The sequence below is a fragment of the Artibeus jamaicensis genome, unplaced genomic scaffold, assembly GCF_021234435.1.
Source record: "Artibeus jamaicensis isolate MK-2021 breed Jamaican fruit bat unplaced genomic scaffold, CSHL_Jam_final contig_1132, whole genome shotgun sequence".
NCBI lineage: Eukaryota > Metazoa > Chordata > Mammalia > Chiroptera > Phyllostomidae > Artibeus > Artibeus jamaicensis.
The window spans coordinates 257267-279608 of record NW_026521221.1 but is presented as its reverse complement, the minus strand read 5'-3'; the positions used below and the strand labels follow the sequence as shown (position 1 = coordinate 279608).

General features: G+C 38.8%; 1 protein-coding gene across 3 annotated transcripts in view; it reads right to left on the bottom strand.

Moving 5' to 3' along the window:
* The window catches only part of SLC12A6 (solute carrier family 12 member 6), a 105696-nt gene that overhangs the window by 5494 nt on the left and 77860 nt on the right, over positions 1-22342 (bottom strand). For all 3 annotated transcript variants that reach the window (XM_037133149.2, XM_037133150.2, XM_037133151.2), the window contains 17 exons: positions 21912-22058; positions 20293-20347; positions 19663-19793; positions 14381-14622; positions 12224-12438; positions 11258-11416; positions 10989-11087; positions 10654-10711; positions 8462-8636; positions 8053-8171; positions 6582-6680; positions 5466-5585; positions 4609-4713; positions 3821-3989; positions 2248-2443; positions 1511-1680; positions 501-632 (listed from right to left, as the gene is read on the bottom strand). In XM_037133149.2, coding sequence (XP_036989044.2) covers positions 501-632; positions 1511-1680; positions 2248-2443; positions 3821-3989; positions 4609-4713; positions 5466-5585; positions 6582-6680; positions 8053-8171; positions 8462-8636; positions 10654-10711; positions 10989-11087; positions 11258-11416; positions 12224-12438; positions 14381-14622; positions 19663-19793; positions 20293-20347; positions 21912-22058 — 2391 coding nt within the window. The remainder of the gene's footprint in view (positions 1-500; positions 633-1510; positions 1681-2247; positions 2444-3820; positions 3990-4608; positions 4714-5465; positions 5586-6581; positions 6681-8052; positions 8172-8461; positions 8637-10653; positions 10712-10988; positions 11088-11257; positions 11417-12223; positions 12439-14380; positions 14623-19662; positions 19794-20292; positions 20348-21911; positions 22059-22342) is intronic.

Below are 22342 nucleotides of genomic sequence, written 5' to 3'. Positions count from 1 at the left end.
TTAAGCAGAGAAAGTATCACAATATTGACCTAAGATTCATCCCTATTTTGTTTAGTCATTGAGCTACATAAATACAATATTGTGGATTATAGATCAAATTCAGAAGCCCTGAGAATCTTTTCCATAATCTAACCATTACATATGTGTTTCCATAAAATATAAAACACAAATGCTAGCGCTTAAAAAAAGTACTGCTAGGTTATTGAAAAGTGTCTGCGATTTTAGCATGATTATATTAATGAAAACAAATTATATTAAGCAGACAAGAATCTGACAGAAATTTGAGGGCTATGTAACAAAGAACAAAAATTTAAAAACCATCAAACACATATCACATACACATTCCACTTATCTAGATCAATATATTAGGATTATATTGGAACTAAGGATTGATACATATTTGCAGCTGAAGAATTTCCCAAACCTGAAAAGGAACTAGGAAGACAGGATGGGGGAGGGTGGAGGAAGGGTTTCTTTGATACCAGACTCAGCTTTCTTACCATCTCCACCACTTCTACCTCTGCCTCAATGCGCAGGTGATACAGGAAGGTGGCCAGGTCCTTTTTCATCTGAATACTGTTGTCCTCTAGTTGGGCTACTGTGAAGATCCGTATGCTGCATTTTCGCCACACCTGAGAAAGTACCACACATACATGAAAAATCTGATATGAGAAGGCAAAAGTGAGCTACTTCTTAAAACACAAGGCATTTTCCCCTAAGAACATCTTGCTATTATCAGGGTATTGGTTCCTAGCTTCCTACTTGCAATGTTACTGTATTAGGGCAAGAGCTTGACTGAGGAAAACATTAAATAATGTTTTATGGAGCTCTTAATTTCATAACAAGAAAACACCTGGCAAAAAGAAAAAGATGGCATGTGGTACATTAAGCGGGTGCTTTATTCAGTAGCATACTGATGACACCATGCATATAAACTATTATTTAAAATTTCAGTTTCTCTCTCTCTCTCTCTCTCTCACACACACACACACACACCCCTGGATTTTCAAAATTTGAGACCTTGGTCTCTTTTAAAATTAATTTATGTATTTATTGATTTTTAGAGAGAGACCGACAAAGGGCCAGAAGGAGAGCAAAACACTGACTCGTTCCACTTATCCGTGCACTCAGTGGGTGATTACCCTTGTGATCCGTACCCTTGACTGAATCGACCACCTGGGAACATCATGACGACGCTCTAAACAGCTGGACTATCTGGCCAGGGCTGGTCTTTTCTTTTTTTAAAGAATGTGTTTACTTGTTAATGTTTTATCCAAAGGCCCATATAGAACTATTAATTTACATAATTTCATTTGGAGATAGGTAAATATCAACCACGAAGAAAATATTCCTCATGAGGTTGAAACCAGTTATCATGGGAGAGCCAAAAATAATCCCCAAGTCTTCTAATTCTAACCCCCAACACTATGTAATGAGAGAGGAATAATTTATCAAATAAACAGGACAGAAGTGGAGGAAGAAAGACTTTTTAACAAGAAGTCCGAGATACCTTGTGCTGTTTGAGTAAGAATGGTAGCAGCATGAGCATCCCCCCGTCATGCACAATCCACCACACATCGATGTTGCCCTCAGAAAACTGCTCCACGTTACTAGGAAAGAACGAGATGTTTTTCGCCACTAGCAGGGCCAAGTGGGCAGCAGTTGTCACTCGAACTGTGCCTAGGGAGAAAGAAGAGAGGATTAGCGGAGAAGAAGCCTTAAGAACGCCCTGCTTCCTACCATGACAGGAAAGCAAGGATAATCTTTCACATTTCTTTGAGCAAGTGTCCTATTTACATAGTAGGTTGTACCTCAGCGAGTAACCAAAAAATCACTGAGAAAAAAAGCTAAGAAAATTATATTGAATGTCATGATGTATATTACTAGATAGATTCTGTTTACTACATTTCTAAGGGGGGATATGGGAATTTGGGAGATTTTGAAGCTGAGGGTCATTCCTTGCGATTCCTAAGAGAATTTAACATTGACAAATGAAAATGTCAATTTTAGAGATAATTCCTAACATAAGACTTGACAGAGATAAAAATTCATGAACATAATGGAAAGCTAGAGGGGGTAAGTAGAATAAGGTTATTACTACTAGCGGTTATTTAGGTGCCCTTACAAGATCATGCTTCAGCAAGGGCATAGGCTCTACTTAGGAGGCTAGGGGATGGGATGAGGGTAGCAGTATTTAGCTGCATCCCCTGTGTGGGCCTGTGGGATAGTATGAAAAGTGTTTTGTACCAATAAAAGTCTTCCAAGCCCGAGCATCTTCACTCTGGCGCCAGCCATTAGGCCACCCCATCACCACGGTGTTGTGCTTCATGCCTCCAAGGCCACACGACTGGATCAGGTGGGAAATGCCCTCTTTCAGCTTGGCAGCCACCACCAGCTGGCAGAATCCTTTTACCTTCTCTGCCTCCATTAGGTTCTTTATGGTCTGAAAGAGAGACATAACTTCAATACTGAATTGCTTCATCCTGGACCTTTTAACTTATTACTCCTCTAATTTCCTTCTTCTTTCTAAACTCTGCCCAAGACCCTATCTCCTACAGAAAAGTCCAAAAGTTAAAGTCATCCCAATGAAATTTCGTGATCCACTGTCTTATTCGCTAAGGGCTAACTATACGTACAGGTGGTTGTCTACATGTAGTTCCTGTCTTTTCCTCTAGTTTGCTTTTTTCCCTTAACATACCCCCAAAATTGACAATAGGGATCTTCACAAAATGAATCGTCAATATTCTTTCTTAATTGACAAGGGTGACTGTGACCACGATCTCCTTCCTCCATCAGGCATGCCCGGACTCATATTACTAGAAATTTAATGTGGTAATTCAGATTCACTTTAGAATTTTTTCAGGTATGTTTTCTTTTTTGTCTCTCCTGTTTCCATATTCTTTTTGACATTTTAATGGTGATTATTGATGATATTTGCATTTGCTTTACATTTCTTTTACTTATCCAAGCCAATTTGGAGGTGATATTTCTTTTTTTGATTTAATCTTTATATTTTTTTCTATTGCAATTTAGTCTCCTTGAGATGATATTTCATTTACTCTTTCTCTACCATGTTGGTGGAAAGGTGAAGGGAATAATGATGTGGAAAATGGATATGATTTTCCTAAAGGATCAGATTAAGTTAGTAGTATAGCTGGGATATTATACAGAGTCTCTTGATTTCCAATCTTGTGTTTTTTATTTATTTTTACCATCATTCTGGACTAATGCATTTTCAGGATTTCTAGTGCTTAAGGTTTCAAAGCATTCCAAAATGAAATACAGTATAAATTTTGAAATGTAATTGAAAATGTCCCTAAACAAATGGCTAATTCTATTATTTATAAGAAGAATTAGAGTGAAAATGACTTTATTCTTCGGGCAGAACTTTAATATTAAGTAAGCTAATCAGAAGCAGCAAAGAAATCTTGCTCATGATACCATGCAGACTAGTCAACAGGAAGAAGGGTTGCTCATTGCTCCTTGTTAACACCGGATTGAGAAAAACCATCTCCATCTTCCAAAGGGCAGATTTATTTACATGACTCTCAGGGATGAGTTAATGTTTGGAGTCTTCTGGCCATAGTGCTTAGCCTCAATAATCTTATAGTTCAGTAATGCTTTAAATAAGAAGAAAATACATTACTGATATTCTGGCTCATCTTATTGGGGATAATATGATTATTCAAAAGACAGCATTTAGAGAGAAATATCCTAGATTACTCAGGAAAGGGATTAACTTGGATATCTGAGGTCTTAACATTCAACATCACAAATCCTTTAGCTAAATTCCACTGAGTCAGTAAGCCTAGACTCTTACCTGTTCAGCAGCTAAAGCTTCACCATAGTTCTCCAGGAAGTTCCCCACAATGACAGAGCCTACAATAGTAAGACCCTTTCCTGCTTTAAGCTGTGAAGCAAAGGTGAGGAGGCGAGGATGCTTGACGTGTAAGTCTTCATCTAGTTTCAGCAACACGAGCAACTGAGGCCTGTAAAGAAATTGGTAGGGGTGGAGTAGAAGTGAGGGATGTGGTGTGGGCGAGAAAACACTGGGTTAGGGGAACAGAATGACAATTCTATCCCTTAATTCAGGAGATCTATATAAAAACATGTAATTTGACAGAAGGAAGAGATTAGAAGTCACAAGAGTATAGAATTATTTTGAATCTTTCCAGTATTATCTCAAATTGATGAATCTTCAAGGAAGAATAAAAATGGTAAAAATCTAGATCATAAATCACATGAAGAAAAATGAAGAAAGAAATCAAGGATATGGGACAGTTCAAAACAGGTCCCTTACACCAATTCCTTGAGCCACAGGATTTCCTTATCCTGTATCAATGACACACACATTTCTGTGTGCAATTATATGCCACACACCACTAAAGCTCTGTTCCATTCTCCTTCTAAAAGTCTGTTATTTATAGTAAAAAAAATTTATTACTGGGGTAACTGATTAATAACATCATATAAATTTCAGGTATACTACATTCTAATTTGATATCTGTATATGCTATTGCATGCTCACCACCAAATGTCTAGTGTCTATCCATTACCATATATTTGACCCCTTTTACCCATTTTGCCCTCTCCCCACCCCTTATTTACCTCCAGTTTTTAGTGTGTGGAGGTCCTTCCTCCAGGCGAAGCAAAGCAAAGCGAGCTGCACTGAGGGACAGCCCACGGATACCATCACCCCATTCTTTCTCAGCTCTGGAAGGAAAAGGAGAAAAGAGAGGGAACAGATTTAAACCACAGCAAGTACAATTTCAAAAAATTAGGTTTACTTTTTCAGAATCTAAAAGTAATGTATGCACAAGGTAGAAGATAAAAACTCATATTAATGATCTACATAATGCTCTTTACTAAACTCCCTGTAAACAGATCACCATTAATGTTCCTCAACAGACTGTAATGTGCCCCCATGAAGAATAAAGGCTGGAAGGGTCACTCACTCGTCCTTTTCTATAACTACTCAAAAGCAATCGTGTAAAACAGCAAACTGAATTGGAAAATTAATACAGATGCGAAGTTTATTTTGAAAATAATGGGAAAAGTTTATTCAATGTAATCTTCTGTGTCAGTGTTATTTATTGCTGATTTTTATAAATTTTGTCAAATATTAGTTGTTACAAAGTTATTCAGGACTAACTTCTTTTTAATTTCAGAGTGATCCCTTGACTAAAGAGCTATTTATATTTGTGTTATAACTTGTTTAATACTCATTATTATTTGAATATGTCCTTTTAACTAATTTTTTATCAATCCATTCATACTTTCTTAACAGGTTCCCCTTGCAATTAAAAGCTGTGCCTATAGGATAGTTTAGAGAATCATCAGGGGTACAAAATTTAGTTATGAATAAAGTTATCTGGAGCCTAATACAATTTTCTTTGGGTTGGCTCTAACCAACTAGCCAGTTTTGATATTTTTAGCAGTGATCAAGGTCAAATCCACAGACTCACCCTTGGTACTCAATGTACTTGTAGATCATACCAGCTATTACCATAGCTACGATGGCATAATACCAGGAAGAAATGAACATCAAAGCCAGACAGATACTCATTCCCATGAAAGAAAGGGCCCTAGAAAAATGAAAACAAAAACAGAAACAAAAAAGCGTTCTTCTAAGTAGCTAAAAAAGAAGCCTGTACTAGACGGTACAGGCTTTTTAAACTGTGGTGAGATCACTGCAGACAGAACTTGAGTAAAATATAATAACAATGAATTAGACACTACATTTACTCAAGTTCTTCTGTGCAATGAACTTCTTAGCTCTGTAATTCATTTTAAAGAATAAATAAGAGCTGCTAATGTGGAGATTAGGATTTAATGAAAATATAGGATTGTTAGAGAACAAGTACATACAGGACATATTAACTTTTGCTATGAAAGAAAAGAAATGGGAACGGGTGTGGTAGCTAAAAACATGATGGCTCCTGTAGGACAGAGGGGACTTGAACACACCAGCAGCATTTCATTGAGCACATTAGTACATAGTGTGCGCTGCGCTAAGTAAGCACTTTAGAGTGTCTCAAAAACAACCCTATGAGATAGGTAATACTATTAGTCCCATTTACAAACAGTAAAAAGAAATTTTTTGGTTATGTGCTTTGTTGAAGGCTACAAAATTAGGAAATAGTAGAGCTGGCATTTCAATTTAGGTTACTGGATCCCACAGCTCATACTTTTAACTACTAAATGCAATTTTCATAAGGAAAAAAGCTTGACAATGAAACTGATGAGAATACAACAGCACAGATTGAAAGCAGTGAAGTCCAGTGCTTAGCTAAGAGGGAAATGGAAAAAGAGTGCAAAGGGAAAGTTGTTTTAACCCGAAGAATGAGGCAGGATGAAAATACTTATTTTATAGTTTTGGTCTTTATTCACAAATGGGTATTATCAATTATTACAAAGCATATGAAATATATGGTAGTATTGGGAATTCAGGTGAGCATTGAAAGTTGAAATAGTTAGCCAAGACAAAGATTGTATCAAGATTCCAGAATCTCCTAGTTTTCTAAGTTCAGTGGTGGGCTCTCTCTGAATTTGGGGGTGAGAAAGTTCTTAAGCGGACTTACCAGTGGTAGTAGCGGAACCGAGGTCTCCAGTTGGGCGTTCGAAGCAATGTTTGCAAGGCACATGCCAAGTTTACAAAGAGGTAACACATGAGAAAAAACCTAGCAGAATAAAAAAGAGAAATAATTATTACTGTAAAATGATTCCTCAAAGGCTATTTTAAATACCTTTGCTGTATTGATACCTTCGCTCTAACCCACTAACTTGATTAAGACTAGCAAGTAGAGAAACGTAAATTCTCCCAGCAAACCTGCTGACTCTCTCATGCTCTCTTCTCAGCAATGATACAACCACTCTTCACCTAGGTGTTCTTTTTTTCTCATCCTTGTTCCAAATTCACTTATCAAGTGCTATGGGTTCTGTGTATTTAAAAATCTCTACCTTTACCCTGGCTCGAGTGGCTCAGTGTACTGAGTGCCAGACTGTGAAGCAAAGGGTTGCTGGTTCGATTCCCAGACAGGCACATGCCTGGGTTGCAGGCCAGGTCCCCAGTGTGAGGCATGCAAGAGGAAACCACACATTGATGTTTCCCTCCATCTCTTTTCTCCTTCCCTTCCCCCCTCTCTAAAAATATATAAATAAAATCATTAAAAAAACAAGTAAATAAAAACCTCTACCACTATCACCTTAGTTCAGACTCTCCTTGATTCTCTGCTAGTTAAATAGGCTTCCAATTGGCATTCCTAGCTCAATTTCAGCTTACTTCCAATCTACGTTTTATACCAAAATGATCATTTTAAAACATAATCATTTTGTTTTCAAAGTGCTACCCCGTTCTCCCAGGTGAAAGTTCCAGGTACTCTGTGATCTGGCCCTACCTGCTTCTCTGGTCTGATGCTTCCCAACATGTACCCTCTTCTCCATCAGAGCCTAACTGCTTTCAGTTAGGCTGTGTGTTGCATTATTTCATCCCTCAATTTGTTCACACACATCCTCTGCCTGGAATACCTTTGTTGCTTAGCAAATAACCAGTCCTTCAAGAGACAAGTGTCATTCCATCCAGAACATCTTTCTGGAGTCTCAGTCCATGTAGATGCCTCACTGAAGAGCCTTCTGGCACTCAGTGTACACTTGTACCACAGCACTAATCACACTACGCAGAGATCATTGCTTCCTTCATCTACCATGACTTCCTTCATCTCTTATTCCTAGTATAATTAATGCCCAGTGCCCTGTAAGTAGTAAGTTATCAGTAAGTCACAGTGGAATGAAAAAAGCTAACAGTAGTAGTATATACTACCATTAATTGATAATGGTCAGAAATGAAGGCAAAGAATATTTGAAGTTACATGGCAGGAAGAAATTATGGCAATTGGCCATACATGAAACTTCTCGGGAATATTTATTATGTAGGTAAAGTTACACCTGTACCTGGCTCACTCTGTTATCACTACTGTTTTATGCCTGATGGAAATCAACATGTATTATACACTACACAAGCAAGAATAAGTAAAGATAATAACTGGGTCTTACATGGAAAGAATTGGAGCCACAAGATCCAGAGAGGCAATAAGGATTCCCAGCTCTGCAATGGCAGCAGTCAGAAGTAAAGCCCAGGTAGGTTCCCCATTGGCTTTACTGTGACCAAAAACCTATATAAAGAAGGGAAGTATCAGATATAGGAGTGTAGGGAGTATTAGAGTCAGTGCTACAGTTTTGATATCTATAGATAATATCTGAAGATAATACTGTTACAACTGTACGATCTTTTAAACACCTTTATTCAACTCACATATAAACTTATACTATGAATTTAGTATTATAATAAAAACCTACATATCTTCCTATTATATGATCTAGTAATTTCTAAGCCTATAAAGAGCACACCGTTTCTCATAAGACTTGAGAAAAAAGGAAGAGGGCACAAAAAAGGGTCACTCACCCTCAGAAAGGGTATGATGTTGTCCTTTGCTATAGCCTGTAGCAGCCGTGGTGCGCCTGTGAGGCTCTGCAGTCCGGCCCCACATGTTGAGAAGAAGGAGCCGATAACAATCACCCATGGGGACGGCCAAGATAAGGTACCTACCACCAGGTTCCCTTTCACTGCATCCCCAAACCTGAGAGAGAAGTGAGAGTGGGGAAATTTATTCTGGGAATAACTTCAGACTGGTACGAGAGACTATCTCAGCTTTGGACATGTCTGCCTCACTACACTTAATCACTTCTAGCTTTTTTAAAAGATTTTTTTTAAGAGGGAAGGGAAGGAGAGAAGGAGAGAAGGAGAGAAGGAGAGAAATATCAATGTATGGTTGCCTCTTGTACATCCCCTGCTGGGAAGTGGCCTGAAACCCAGGCATGTGCCCTGACTGGGAATCGAACCACGATACTCTGGTTTGCAGGCCTGCGCTCAATCCACTGAGCTACACCAGCCGGGCACTTCTAGCTTTTGATTTAAAGTGAGAGACATGCAATTCTTTCACTTGAATACTTAGAGGTCATTGTTGAGATACTATGTGGCTTAATTTCAATATTGGTGTGTCTCCGGGAATAGGGAGGCCTGTGCAGAGGGGGAGAGATGAAGGAATTGCAGGTCAATGGAGCAGTCAGAACACACAGAATAGGTATGCATCAAGTTAGCAGTCTTACATGGACATGCTTTGTGGTAGCCCAAAACAATTACAATAGTAACATCAAAGATCACTAATCACAGATCATTAAAACAAATAATGAAAAAGTTGGAAATAATTATGAGAATTACCAAAATGTGACAGACACGAAGTAAGCAAATGCTATTGGAAAAACGGTACTGACATACTTGCTTGATACAAGGTTGCCATAAACCTTCAACTTGTAAAAAACTCAGCATCTATGAAGTACAGTAAAATTAGGTATGTCTGTGTTAGGGCTCCTGTCCTCAAAAAACTCAATCTAGTAGTTGCAATATGGTATGGTAAGTGTGATAATACAGAATGTTCAATACAGTGGTTGAACAAAGGGAGGAGTGGTTATCTCTGTTTGGGAAATATATACCTGAGTCTGGGAAAGCTTCATAGGATAGGAGACACTTAGTCTACTTGTAGAGGGTGAATATGAGTCTGGCAGGTGGGAATCACCCATTCCAAGCAGAGGAAAGCAAATAAATGTGTGGATGGATGGAGATCCGAAACAAGATACATTTAAGTTTGGAGCATAGGGAGTTTATGATGGAATGGCAGGAAATGAGATTAGAAAAAGGTGGCCAGGACCAGAGCAAAGTAATGGGTTTTCAACAGCTCTGATGGACTCTGAAGCAGGAAGGTTTGTGTGACCAAATTTTGTGTTTTAGAAAAATCGTTCTGGAGGCAGCGTGGGAAGGAGGATTACTAGAAAGTGGTAAAACTGAAAGGGTGATTATTACAAAAGATCCTGAAGCCCTATATAAAATGACAGGAGGAAAAAGAATAATGGAAAGAGTAAGATCTATTAAGATGAAAGGTGGAATTTACAGGGCTTAGAAAATACAATAATTAGATGAGGGAATTGGTGGGAAAAAATCTAAGGTGCCACCTAGGTTTCTGTAAAAGGGGTAAATGGTGAGACTATTAACTCCCCAAGACAGAGGAAATGGGAAGAGATAGAGCAGGTTTCAGGGAAAGTTTTTTTCTAGGAATTTCCTACAAAAACACATTTTATACTCATAAGTGAGAGGAAAGAAAAACACTTAGCAGCCTTCATGAAGAAAGTTTCAAGCATTTATTTAGAATGCCAAACAGCATACTTATGCCTCATAGCGGGGATGCTAGAGACACTTGACAGTTCTCTTGCCCTTGCCTTCCTTACTTTCGGTCTCGGTTTCCCAGCACCCCTTAATGTACAGAAAAGTTCTTATTGTTCAGACAAATTCACTACTTCATCAGAGAGCTATATTTATTGCATTTCATATTTTTAAATTTTTTTGCATTTCACCTATTTTTGACAACATACTGGCCCTTATTATTCTTTTCTGGGAACTACAGACTACACATGTATTTCCTAATTCTTAGTCATGATATTAGATACCTCAGATTGGGTTTTGAGTTTTGAGTCTTTGGATTATGTGGGATGATCAGACATGACAGAAGACAGACAAGGTTATTACAAGAATAAACTACTCACTTGTCTCTGAGAACAACGCCTTCAATACATGCGCCAAAAAGGACAACGTTGCTTAAATCTATTGTGTTGAGAGTCAAGGAAACTGACATTCACCCTCTAAAATGAGGTAGAAAGTAGACACTCAGGATATTTCTTCTATCAGTAAAATTAGTTGCTACATTTACTCATCCTATAAATCCTTTCTTGTATTTTAAAGATGAGGTGGGTAGATTATCTGGTGAGAACTGAAGTGGTAGAAAAACATATCTTTCTTACCAGGACAAAAACACTAATCACCCTGGCTCCTCTGGATGTTCCTGTAACTAAGACTCAGGCTGGGTCCATGAAAAGGATACAGACAAAGGAGGTGGTCAGGATGGCAAGGATAGTGCCAATGGGAATAGACTTTTGAGCATCTTTCAGATCTCCAGATCGGTTTGATCCAGCCATGATGCCTTTAGGGAAGAAAAAAGAACAAGTTAACTTCTTGAATTCCTGAACACTTTGATATTCATACTGATACTGAACACAAATCGAGGAACTCTGAGAATATAATTCTGTCTCCTGAGAAAAATCACTCCTTGTGTCTGACTGCTCTAAAACAGACAACAGCCCAAATGCTCACCTGTGACAGAGGGAAAGAAGATGCCCACCAGAAGTGTAAAGGAGGTGGTAATGTCAACAAGGACATACTCGTGGTTTAAGCTGCCTAAGACATCAGAAGATTTGGCTGAGGGCTTTTCAATGATCTCTCCCTTCGGTAGATAATTACTCCAAAGATTCTCTGCAGTGGGAAAAAGGGGGATATAAGCAGCAGCACTAAGGAAAGAAGAGAATTAGATCATTTTCTACCCACATGATTTTCTAAATCAGACTCCCCATTACATAGTTTTTAAAGGTATATTTGCTTCCAATGAGCACATATATATGCACATGCATTTTGTACAATAAAACACACATAATAAAACAACAATGCCCTTTCTCATCTGGTTCAAATACAATTTGACAAAATGCTTTGGAACATACAAGTCAAGTTTGCTAATGCAAATTAGTAAAACTTAAGCAGACTAAAGCTAAATGTCCCACAAAGCCTATTTTTTATTAGTTATCAATGCTGTTTCTTAGTGTAAACTTGCTTATGTGCAAAGAATTTGTGGACCAAACATGTCAAATAGAAATCACTTAAGGAAAGAGGTTCAGAAATCCAGCTGCGTTGGGAAAGGACACATGTGGACGTGGTGGCACTAAAACCGTTACACTCCAGCTGTCACCACGGGAAGGGCATCAGCGATTTCACAGTAACACAAAGAATATTTTATTATCTTGTTCTAGGTTAAAAGGTGATTTTCTCAGTTCCATTCTCAAAAGGAGGTAATTTTTAACAGGCAACACTTGTAGGGAGCCCTGAAAAGGAATAAATTCACTGACAGAAAAGCAAAAAGATGTCGAGTTAAGAGTTGTATGCTGGGCTGAAGGGGGAAGTCACCCCTGGCAGTGAGTCTTCACAGACTATGGAAGAGTCTAAGATGGCAAAGCCCATTTTCCTCAGAGAAAAAGGAAAATCTTGTCCAAACCCCCCCCCCCAAATTACCTGTAATGACACCACTAGCCAATCCAGGAATGCCCTGGATTGATGTGACATTGTTATGAACAAAATATTCGTCACAGGTGGCATTGAAAAATTGACTTGAGTTACAGAAGAAGCCCCATAACTTGGACGGCACTGTCATGTTGTTCGTTTCCTTGGTCTTTGAGCAAATGTCAATGTGTCTTGATGAAAGGGTGCGGTTACCCAGCATGCAGACCCTAAGTAAAAACAAACAGGGAGAAAAATGAAGCAAAGAAAAAAGATAAAAAAAATGGGTTAGTAAATAATAAATAGAATTCTAAGAGGTTCACTGTCATGGATAGGAAAAAAAGTATTTATTAACTAGTACTGTAAATGGTGACTTACATTTTCTGCCAATTTAATCCTTAAAGAAATCTCACAAAATATGTATTATTTTTATTTTGTGGATGGAGGAACTGAAGTTTAGGGAAATAAAGTAGTCTGCACGAGGTCAAACGGATGGCAAATGGTAGCAATAAAATTCAGAGACAAGGACTGTCTGAATATACTGTGCTGACTCATCTTCCAAAATTTCTAGGTTATTAACCAATCGTTAGGTATAAAAGAATTGTAGGGTCTTTTTCTGCCACACAAAAAATTTCCCCTAATTTTATTTTTGGCCTAGACAAGCCTTGTTTAAAGTAAACCCCTTGAAAATGTTTGGCTAAAGGTCAAACCTCTGGCTATTGTTTGGAGGGAGACAGCTTGGCTAGAATTCAAAAGCACATACCCCAGTGGCCTAAGAGAAAACTGTTTTTGAACTTAAGCCTGGACCCAGTGGGAGTGAGGGTATTTAAGGATAATACAAACATTCATCGCTGATTTTATTTTTTCTTTAACCCGGAGATATAAATATGAACAAAGGAATAATACACCCACAGTTAAATACCTTTCAAGAGGAACAAAGCAACTTTTAAAATCTGCAAAATGATAGCAAGCATACATAATGAACCATGTACTCATTACTCTGCTTCAATAACTTTTAATATTTCCCAGTCTTGTTTCATGCATTCCTCTAGGTTTTTTATCTTATTTTTGCTGGAATATTTTAAAGAAAATGCCACACATTATGACTTTTTATCCACCACAAAAGAGAAGCATCAAAAGAGAATTAGAGGCAAATGGAATTTTACAAGTTACGATATAGCCAGAGGAAGCCATTTTTATGACTCTAAATGGATCTTCAGCTGCTCTGTAGTCCATAGATGAGCAGATTAAAAAAGAATGATGGGACCTATTGGTGACATCATTTAGCATAACAGAAAAAATACTGGACTAGGAATCAGAAAATCACAGGGTTCATGTTATTGCTCTGCTACTAATTAACTTTGGGGCAATTTAATCTCTATGAAATTAATTTTTCATCTTAAAAAATCTATTTTTCTGTATTTGGGTTAAATCAACACAGGACTGATGAATCTAATCCCTAGATGAATCAGATGTCATTTCAAAGACGATCTCTGTAACAATATTACAAATAACAGTGCTGCTTAGTCCCTTTGCTACTAGGTAATTGAAAACACTTGAGCCTGTGAGTCACGTATCTACACACACCCATTACTGCTCCAAAAATATACTTTAAAATACCTGAACTACTTATGGTGTATAATATAACTTAATACTGAGAGATAAATGAAAATAATTACATTTATTTTTCATTTTATGACTAGGAAGTCCATTATGGTACTAACAGAATTAAAAATTTAATGAATTACCAATACTTAGGTAGGAATTTAGGTTTCCTTTGATTCTTGATTTTTCATTAGTAAAAAGAATCCAACATTTAAACAGTTTATAAAGGTTTCTGGCAATAACTTATACCGTTTGAAAAGCTCTTCATAAATAGTTCAAATATGCACAATCATTGTCAGAGGGTTTTGAAGAAACCTCTATAAGTCTCTATAGTAAAATGACAGTTATAGCTGCCTGTTCTGTGCTTGGGACATAAGGAAGAGGATCAACAAGGAAGATAAACAAACTAGGCAGTCTGCTGGGAGGCACCCTGACTAGATGCCAACCTGGCCTATCTGAAAGAGAAATTTCAGAGAGTGTAAAATTCTGACTTAAAAATGCTCAGATCATTAGGTTTTGGCCATGACTACCCAACAGTAATGGTGAGTTAGAGAGTCAGACACGTACGGGAAGTGTGGAGGGGCAAAAGATGACTTGATGGCTCCAGCATAGATAGCCAAGATGGACACAATGACACAGGCCAGAAAAAGCGAGGCAAACTTGTTCACGTAGCGCACGCCTATGAATACCACCAACACCAGGAGGACTAAGAAGGCTGTGCCGTAGACACGCATGTTATTGAGCATGTTTGCTGATTCCTTGAGTGCATCCTCACTATGAAAGATGGCAGCCCGGGGGAAAATATATACCTGTTAAGCAAAAAAAAAAAGAAGTAAAAAATTAAGAAATTTCAGAGTAATCAAGTAAAAGTATGCTGTAGTTTGATTTGCTTTCACGAAGAAAGGTAAAGCTGAGATGGAAAATGGCTGGAGATTTAGCCTGATTCTTATTTGGGTCTAGAATGCCTATAGAACTAGGATATCACTGACTTTTTTTTTTAAGTCCAGATGCTGTTCTGAATACCTGTATGTCCAAATGGGGAAAAAAAAACAAGGAATGCCTTAAAAACTTATATTCAAAGGGCTATATAAAATAATTGTAGTGATTATCTTGAGTCCTACTTCTATTATCATTAGTTTGAATAGTAAAAAATATGTACTGGTGAATAAATAAAGAATAAGAAACATTCTATTTAATTGAAATACAGAACCCTGGCTGCTGTGGCTCAGTGGAATGACCACTGGCCTGCGAACTGAGAGGCTTCCGGTTTGATTCCCAGTCAGGCACATGCCTGGATTGCAGGACAGGTCCCCAACTGGGGTAGTAAAACCAAATCTCTTCCACGTTGATGTGTCTCTTCCTCTTTTTCTCCCTCTCTTCTCCCTTCTCTAAAAGTAAATTCGTAAAATAAAACATCTTTAATTGGGATAAAGATATTTAAAAAATAAACATTATTTTACTTTTTCCCCATTGACACAAGTCTTCCTTGGAGACATTAACTTCTTGGTTGTAGGGTGGTAGGGTGGTGGTGATTGGGTGGAGGGGAAGGAGTAGGCAGGCAAAGGAGACCCTCCACCTTTCTGCTGCATATTCACACCATGAGGCCAATATATGTCTGCAAAGCGCAATAAATCAAGGCAAAATCATGCAAAGCACAATAAAATGAATTATGCCTATAACAATCAATTACTTATAGGACTTCTAGTCAAGATGGAAGCATAGGGAAACATGCTTTGCTTCCTTGCTCAACTATAGAGAAAATTACAACTAGACTACAAAACAATATCACCCAGAATTGTCAGAAAATCAAGCTATGTGGAGGTCCAACAACCAAGGATTTAAAGAAGCAGCCACATTCATCCAAATGGGTAGGAGGTGGGGAGAGGCAGAGAGGCAGAGGGGCATGGAGCCATGGGAATGGCATGGAGAGACAGTAGAACAGGTGGTACAACGTTCACGAGTGATGGATAAAAATCATGAGGGATACCTCGGGAGTGAGGGATCCCAGCCCCAAACCAGTCCAACCAGCAGTCCAGGGTTCCAGGACCATGAAGATAAATCCTCATAACTTTTGGCTGTACAAACTAGTAGGTGTTAGGGTGGTGGAAAAAACTGCCAGATTATAAGGAGACTCATCTTAAAGGGCCCACAAGGACTCGGTAAGCACTTAATGCAGACCCACTTCTTCTGGGATTCAGAAAAAGGGCAAAAGCTAGAGTCCATGGAGAAAATGAAGAACCTGGCATCAGGGTAAGTGCTGGGAGACAGCTTCCTCCCAGGTAAAACTCCAGAAGCCAGGCACTGTACCCTCTCCAAACCCTTCCCTCACACAGAGCCACAACATAATGAAAAAAGCTGCCCCACCCTGACTAATATCTAAGGCTCTACCCCACACAACATACAGGTCCGCTTTTCTAAAAGTAGGCCACACTACTATGACAGGGAGTCAAAGTAGCTTTATCTAATAAACAGAAACAAATACAGGAAGGCTTGCAAATTCAGGAGACAAAGAATATAGCCCAAATGAAAGAAAAGAACAAAACTCCAGAAAAAGAACTAAACGAAACAGAGATAGCCAACCTATCAGATGCAGAGTTCAAAACACTGGTTATCATGATACTCAAAAAAAAATCACTGGGTAATGTAATGCATAAAAAAGACACAGGCAGAAATGAAGGTTACATTAAGTGAAATAAAGAAAAATCTACGGAGAACCAACAGTGAAGGGGATGAAACTGAGAATCAAATAAACAATTTCAAACATAAGAAAGAAAAAAGCATTCAACCAGAACAGCAGGAAGAAAAGAGCATTCAAGAAGACAAGAACAGAATAATAAGCCTCTGGGAAATCTCCAAACATACCAACATCTGAATCATAGGGATGCCAGAAGGAGAAGAGCAAAAAAATTGATGAAAAAATAATGAAAGAAAATTTCCTTAATTTGGTGAGGGAAATAGACGTACAAGTCCAGAAAGCACAGAGAATCCCAAACAAGATGAACACAAAGTGGACCACACCAAGACACATCATAATTAAAATGCCAAAGGTTAAAGATAAAGAATCTTAAAAGCAGCAAGAGAAAAGCAACTAGTTACCTACAAAGAAGTTACCATACGATTGTCAGATGATTTCTCAAAAGAAACTCTGTAGCCTAAAGGGACTGGCAAGAAGTATTCAAAGTGATGAAAAGTAAGGACCTACAACCTAGATAACTCTATCCAGCAAAGCTATCATTTAGAATTGAAGAGCAGATAAAGCGCTTCCAAGACAAGGTAAAACTGAAGTTCGTCATTACCAACCATTATATGAAATGTTAAAGTAACTTATTTAAGAAAAACATCAAAACTATGAACATTAAAATGGCAACAAATCCACAACTATCAACAACTAAAAAAACAAACCATGCAAACAAGCAGAAGAGGAACAGAATCACAGATTTGAAGATCATTTGGAGGGTTATCAGTGGGGCGGGGGAAGAGAGAGAATGGGAGAAAAGATTCAGGAATTAAGAAGCATAATTGGAAGGCACAAAATAGATGGGGGGTGAGTGGTGTGTGTGGTGTGTGTGGTGTGTGTGTGTGTGTGTGTGTGTGTGTGTGTGTGTATTAAGAATAGTATAGGAGACTTCCACCAAGATGGAGGCATAGATGGAAGCACTGCGCCTTCTAGCATAACTAGGTTTAAAAACAACAAAGTTTTAGCAACAAAAACACAGCCAAACCACAGAAAATTGAACTACATAGAAGTCCGACAACAACGAACCCTTCAGCCAAACTGGTTAGAGGGGCAGAGCCAGCAGCAGAGCAGGGTCAGGCAGGAAAGATCCACTGGACCAACCCGGGAGCGCAACCCAGGTGTGCCAGCAGCTGTGGGAGGATCTCAGGTGTGGAGAAGCGGGTGAACCCACTGAGGGTTGATCACAGTCACACATTCACGCGCAGATAAACCGGTGAAGGAGCAAGCAGTGAGACGGACTGTGCAGGCCTCAGGGGCAGGAAGAGGCAGAGGGAACCACCATTGTCCCTCTTTGACCCTGCCCCCACATACAGCATCACAAACCAGCGACCTGGGTGGCCCCGTCCTGGTGAACAACTAAGGCTCCACTCCTCATACATAACAGGCACAAACAGATCAAAACATGGCTCAAGAACAACTCAGAGCCCCAGAGCCCATAAATCTAAGCTATGAAGAAATAGCTAAACTTTCAGATGCACAGTTCAAAACACTGGTGATCAGGATGCTCACAGAACTGGTTGATTTTAGTCACAAATTAGAGGAACATATGAAGGCTAAACTAATTGAAATGAAGGGAAATGCACAGGAAACAATAGTAATGGAAAGGAAACTAAGACTCAAATCAAAGGAGTGGACCAGAAGGAGGAAAAAAATGACCAAACAAAAAGGATGAAGAAACGAGAATTCAGAAAAATGAGGAGAGGCTTAGGAACCTTCAGGACATCTTTAAATGTTCCAACATCCGAATTATAGGGGTACCAGAGGGGAAGAGGAACAGCCATGAGTGGAAAACTTATTTGAACAAATAATAAAGGAGAATTTCCCCAATCTGGCAAAGGAAATAGACTTCCAGGAAATCCAGGAAGCTCAGAGAGTCCCAAAGAAGTTGGACCCTAGGAGGAACATACCAAGTTCCTCCTGCATTACACATCAGCATTACATTAGCCAAGATTAAAATGAAGGAGAGAATCCTAGAAGCAGCAAGAGATAAGGGGACAGTCACCTACAAAGGAGTCCCCATCAGACTGTCAGCTGATTTCTCAAAAGACACCTTACAGGCAAGAAGGGGCTGGAAAGAAGTATTCCAAGTCATGAAATCCAAAGACCTACAACCAAGATTGCTCTACCCAGCAAAGCTTTCATTTAGAATGGAAGGGCAGATAAAGTGTTTCTCAGATAAGATCAAATTCAAGGAGTTCATCATCACCAAGCCCTTATTATATGAAATGTTAAAGGGACTTACCTAAGAAAAAGAAGATAAAAAAGATGAACAGTGAAAGGACAGCAAACTCACAGTTATTAAGAACCACACCTAAAACAAAAGCAAACTAAGAGGACAGCTAGATCAGGAGGAGAACCATAGAAATGAGGATCACATGGAGGGTTAGCAACAGGGGAGTGGGAGAAGGAGAAGGGGGGAGAAGGTACAGAAAATAAGTAGCATAGATGGTAGGTAGAAAATGGATAGCGGGGACAGCAAGAATAGTATGGGAAATATAGAATCTAAAGAACTTGAGACATGTGGTCATAAACTAAATGGGGGGGGGAATGGTAGAGCAGGGGGTGTGCAGGGTGGAGGGGAATGAAGGGGGGAAATAGAACAACTGTAATGGCATAATTAATAAAATATATTTAAAAAAAGGACAGTATAGGAAATGGAGAAGCCAAAGAACTTAGATATGCACAACTCATGGATGTGAACTAAAGGTGAAGGGGACTGTTGGAGGGAAGGGGGGTAATGGGTGGAGGGGGGCAAAGGAAAAAAAATTTGGACAACTATAACAGCATAATCAATAAAATATACTTAAAGAAAAAGAACAGATAGAAAATGTGAAGCCAAAGAACTTATATGCACAAACCACAGATATGAACTGAGAGGGGACTGCTGGAGGAAATGGGGGTACTGGGTAGAGGGGGGCAAAGGGGGAAAAATTGGGACAAAGTATAATAGCAAAATCAATAAAATATATTTTAAAAATAAATTAAAACTTAAGGCTCCTATTGCAAAAAAATCACTTATAGCTGCTCTCTCAGAAGTTTGACATCAAAGAACAAAATATATTCAAATCTATACTATTATTACACTGTAGAACACAAATAAGTCATTACTCACCAGAAAAATTTCAATGGCACCAAGGATATACATGGCTGCTGCAAATGTGGTACCAAGATAAAAGCAGAGGCCAACAGCTCCACCAAACTCTGGGCCCAGTGCCCGGGAAATCATAAAGTATGATCCCCCAGCTAAAACACAAAGTAGAAGGTGATCAGGATAAAGAAAGTACATTAGTAGGAGATATGTAAACAAGTCAATAGTAAGAATAATAAAAATATGTATGAGGGATAAATATTTGAGGCTTTTGAAGATGCTGAGTGTGATAAAAAGTAGATTTGCTAGTGGAATGTAAAAGATATCTGTATGGTAGAGTGTACTGCACATTTAACGCTCCACAAGAAGCAGCATGATTTGTTAGTATACAAATATACCAAGGAACATTTACTACAGGCATGCGATAGTCCAGTACAATGTATTCTAAGAGAAGCCAGGAATGCAATAAAAATTAAAGACTCCAGCATAGAACATAAATTTTTAAAGAAGATATCCCAAAGTCAAAGAGTATTAGTGTCTATGGCCAACAGATTAAAATAGTATTCTATTCCTTAAAAGCTTACGCTTTTGGTCTTTACAGCAAAAACACAGTAATCATTGACAATCCCTGAAGTCCATGCTTAGCCTACTGACCTGGCACCACTCCATTGGTCGCAATGGCACTCATGGAAATAGCAGTCAACATTGTCTGTGGAGAAAAAGAAGGGATAAAGTTGTTACTGCATAAAGAGGACCTTTCTGTACTGTTTCCCATCTGTGGACCTCAGAGAACTTACAGAAAACTTACCTCTACCCTCTTTTAGGGAGGGAGTTAGCTGCCATAGCTAATGGCATGGAAATGAGATGATGCAGTTCAACTCATTACACAAGCCACACTAATGTTCCCTGTAGCATTCTGTTAAATGCCCTCTACATCATCATCTGTTAGGTGCTATTAAGAACCACTGATTCTGCCTGGGTCTCCAAAACAACTTGAACAACAGTTAGAAACTAAAGGCTGGCTACAATAACAAGAGCAGTATTCAGTAAGGAAAGAAACTACTGAAGACTTCTGAGCACAGAAGAAATGTATTTTAAAAACATTACCTGGGCCCTAGCTGGTGTGGCTCAGTGGACTGAGTGCCAGCCTGTAAACCAAAGGGTCACCAGTTCGATTCCTAGTCAGGGTACATGCCCGGATTGCAGGCCAGGTCTCCAGTATGGGGAGCATGAGAGGCCACCACACGTTGATGTTTCTCTCCCTCTTTCTCCCTCCCTTCCGCTCTATCTTAAAAAAACCCCACAACAACAACCCAAAAAAACATTACCTAGAAGCAGAGTATAACATGGACTGCAGATAGGGAGTAGATGGAGGTAGTGTGACCTGTTAGTAGGCCTAGCAGTGCAGTGAGAGGTAAGGACTGCAGTGGCAGCAGTGGAAATATAAAGGAAGGGTTGAATGTAAGAGATTTCAGAGGGAGGCATGACTGGCCGGGTAACTGACTGGGTGTGAAAGACTGCCACGGGAGCCAAACATGGCGCTGAAGGTTCGAGACTAAGAAACTGGAAAAAAAAAGATGGAACTATTAATTTTCAGTTGTTAATGATATGGACTCTCACTCTCACTACTTACGGTGCTTTCTGCTGAGCATAATACACATGGAGGACATAATGGAGATGGTAATAAATGAGGTCTGTCACCGGTTACATAAAATAATCTATTAACTTATAATAAAATTGATAGATGTGGTTGAGAAACTCAGGCAAAAGGAATTTAAGTTAAAAGAAGATCAAAATGTTCTCAGAATGATGGAGATAAGAGTTGGGAAAAAAAATCTCAATTTCTGGGGAAGAGAAAATTAATGAGTCTTCAAAACAAAACAAATAACCCTTCTCCACAAACAACCTCGGTTTTGTTGCTGAACACTCTGCTGGAGCAGCACATTCCATTTTCTAACACATTTGCTGTCACAACTCTGGTGCTATTAAGCTCAAATTGTTTGTGTTCTGAATCCTCTGTAAGCTACATCTTCTGCTTCCTATAGGAGTCTTACATTATCATTTCTACCACATCTTATTATATAGATATAATCACTGAATAACTGACATCAAATAACAGAAAACCCTTTTAATTTTAACACCAAAATAATCTCTTCTGTTGAAATGAGTCTTTCCCCAGTATTCCTTGTTTTAGTCCCAAAGAGGTCAAGTGCATATACTCTTGAGCACTAGCAAGGTGCCAGGTGATCTCCAGGAGCCACCTCTGGACTTACACAGCAGCAGCAGATAAGGACAATTGCAAAGGCCTGAAGAACTCCAGCTGTGCCCACTACCCATGTAAGGCGTAGAAAGAGGATCACTCCAAAAATATTCTGTAGACATGGGAGGTAGACACCCATGAAGGTACCCATTTGGGGAGTCTGGAAAGAGAAATGATGACAAAAGAAAAAATTATATAGTCATCTAGAAGAGATTACTTTATCTCTTTACTTTTATATAAAAACTTGCTTCCTAACTACTGCATTAATCTCTAAGCCGAGGTAGTAAGTTTAATACCTTAAAAGAGGCACACGTAAAATCTTCATCTTACAAATGTCCATCACCATACGTTTTATTATTCCTAGAGCTATGAATTTTTACCTTTCATAGGTCTCCAGGTGTTTACATAGGCATTTGACCACAAATAAACTTTTAAGTGCACCCC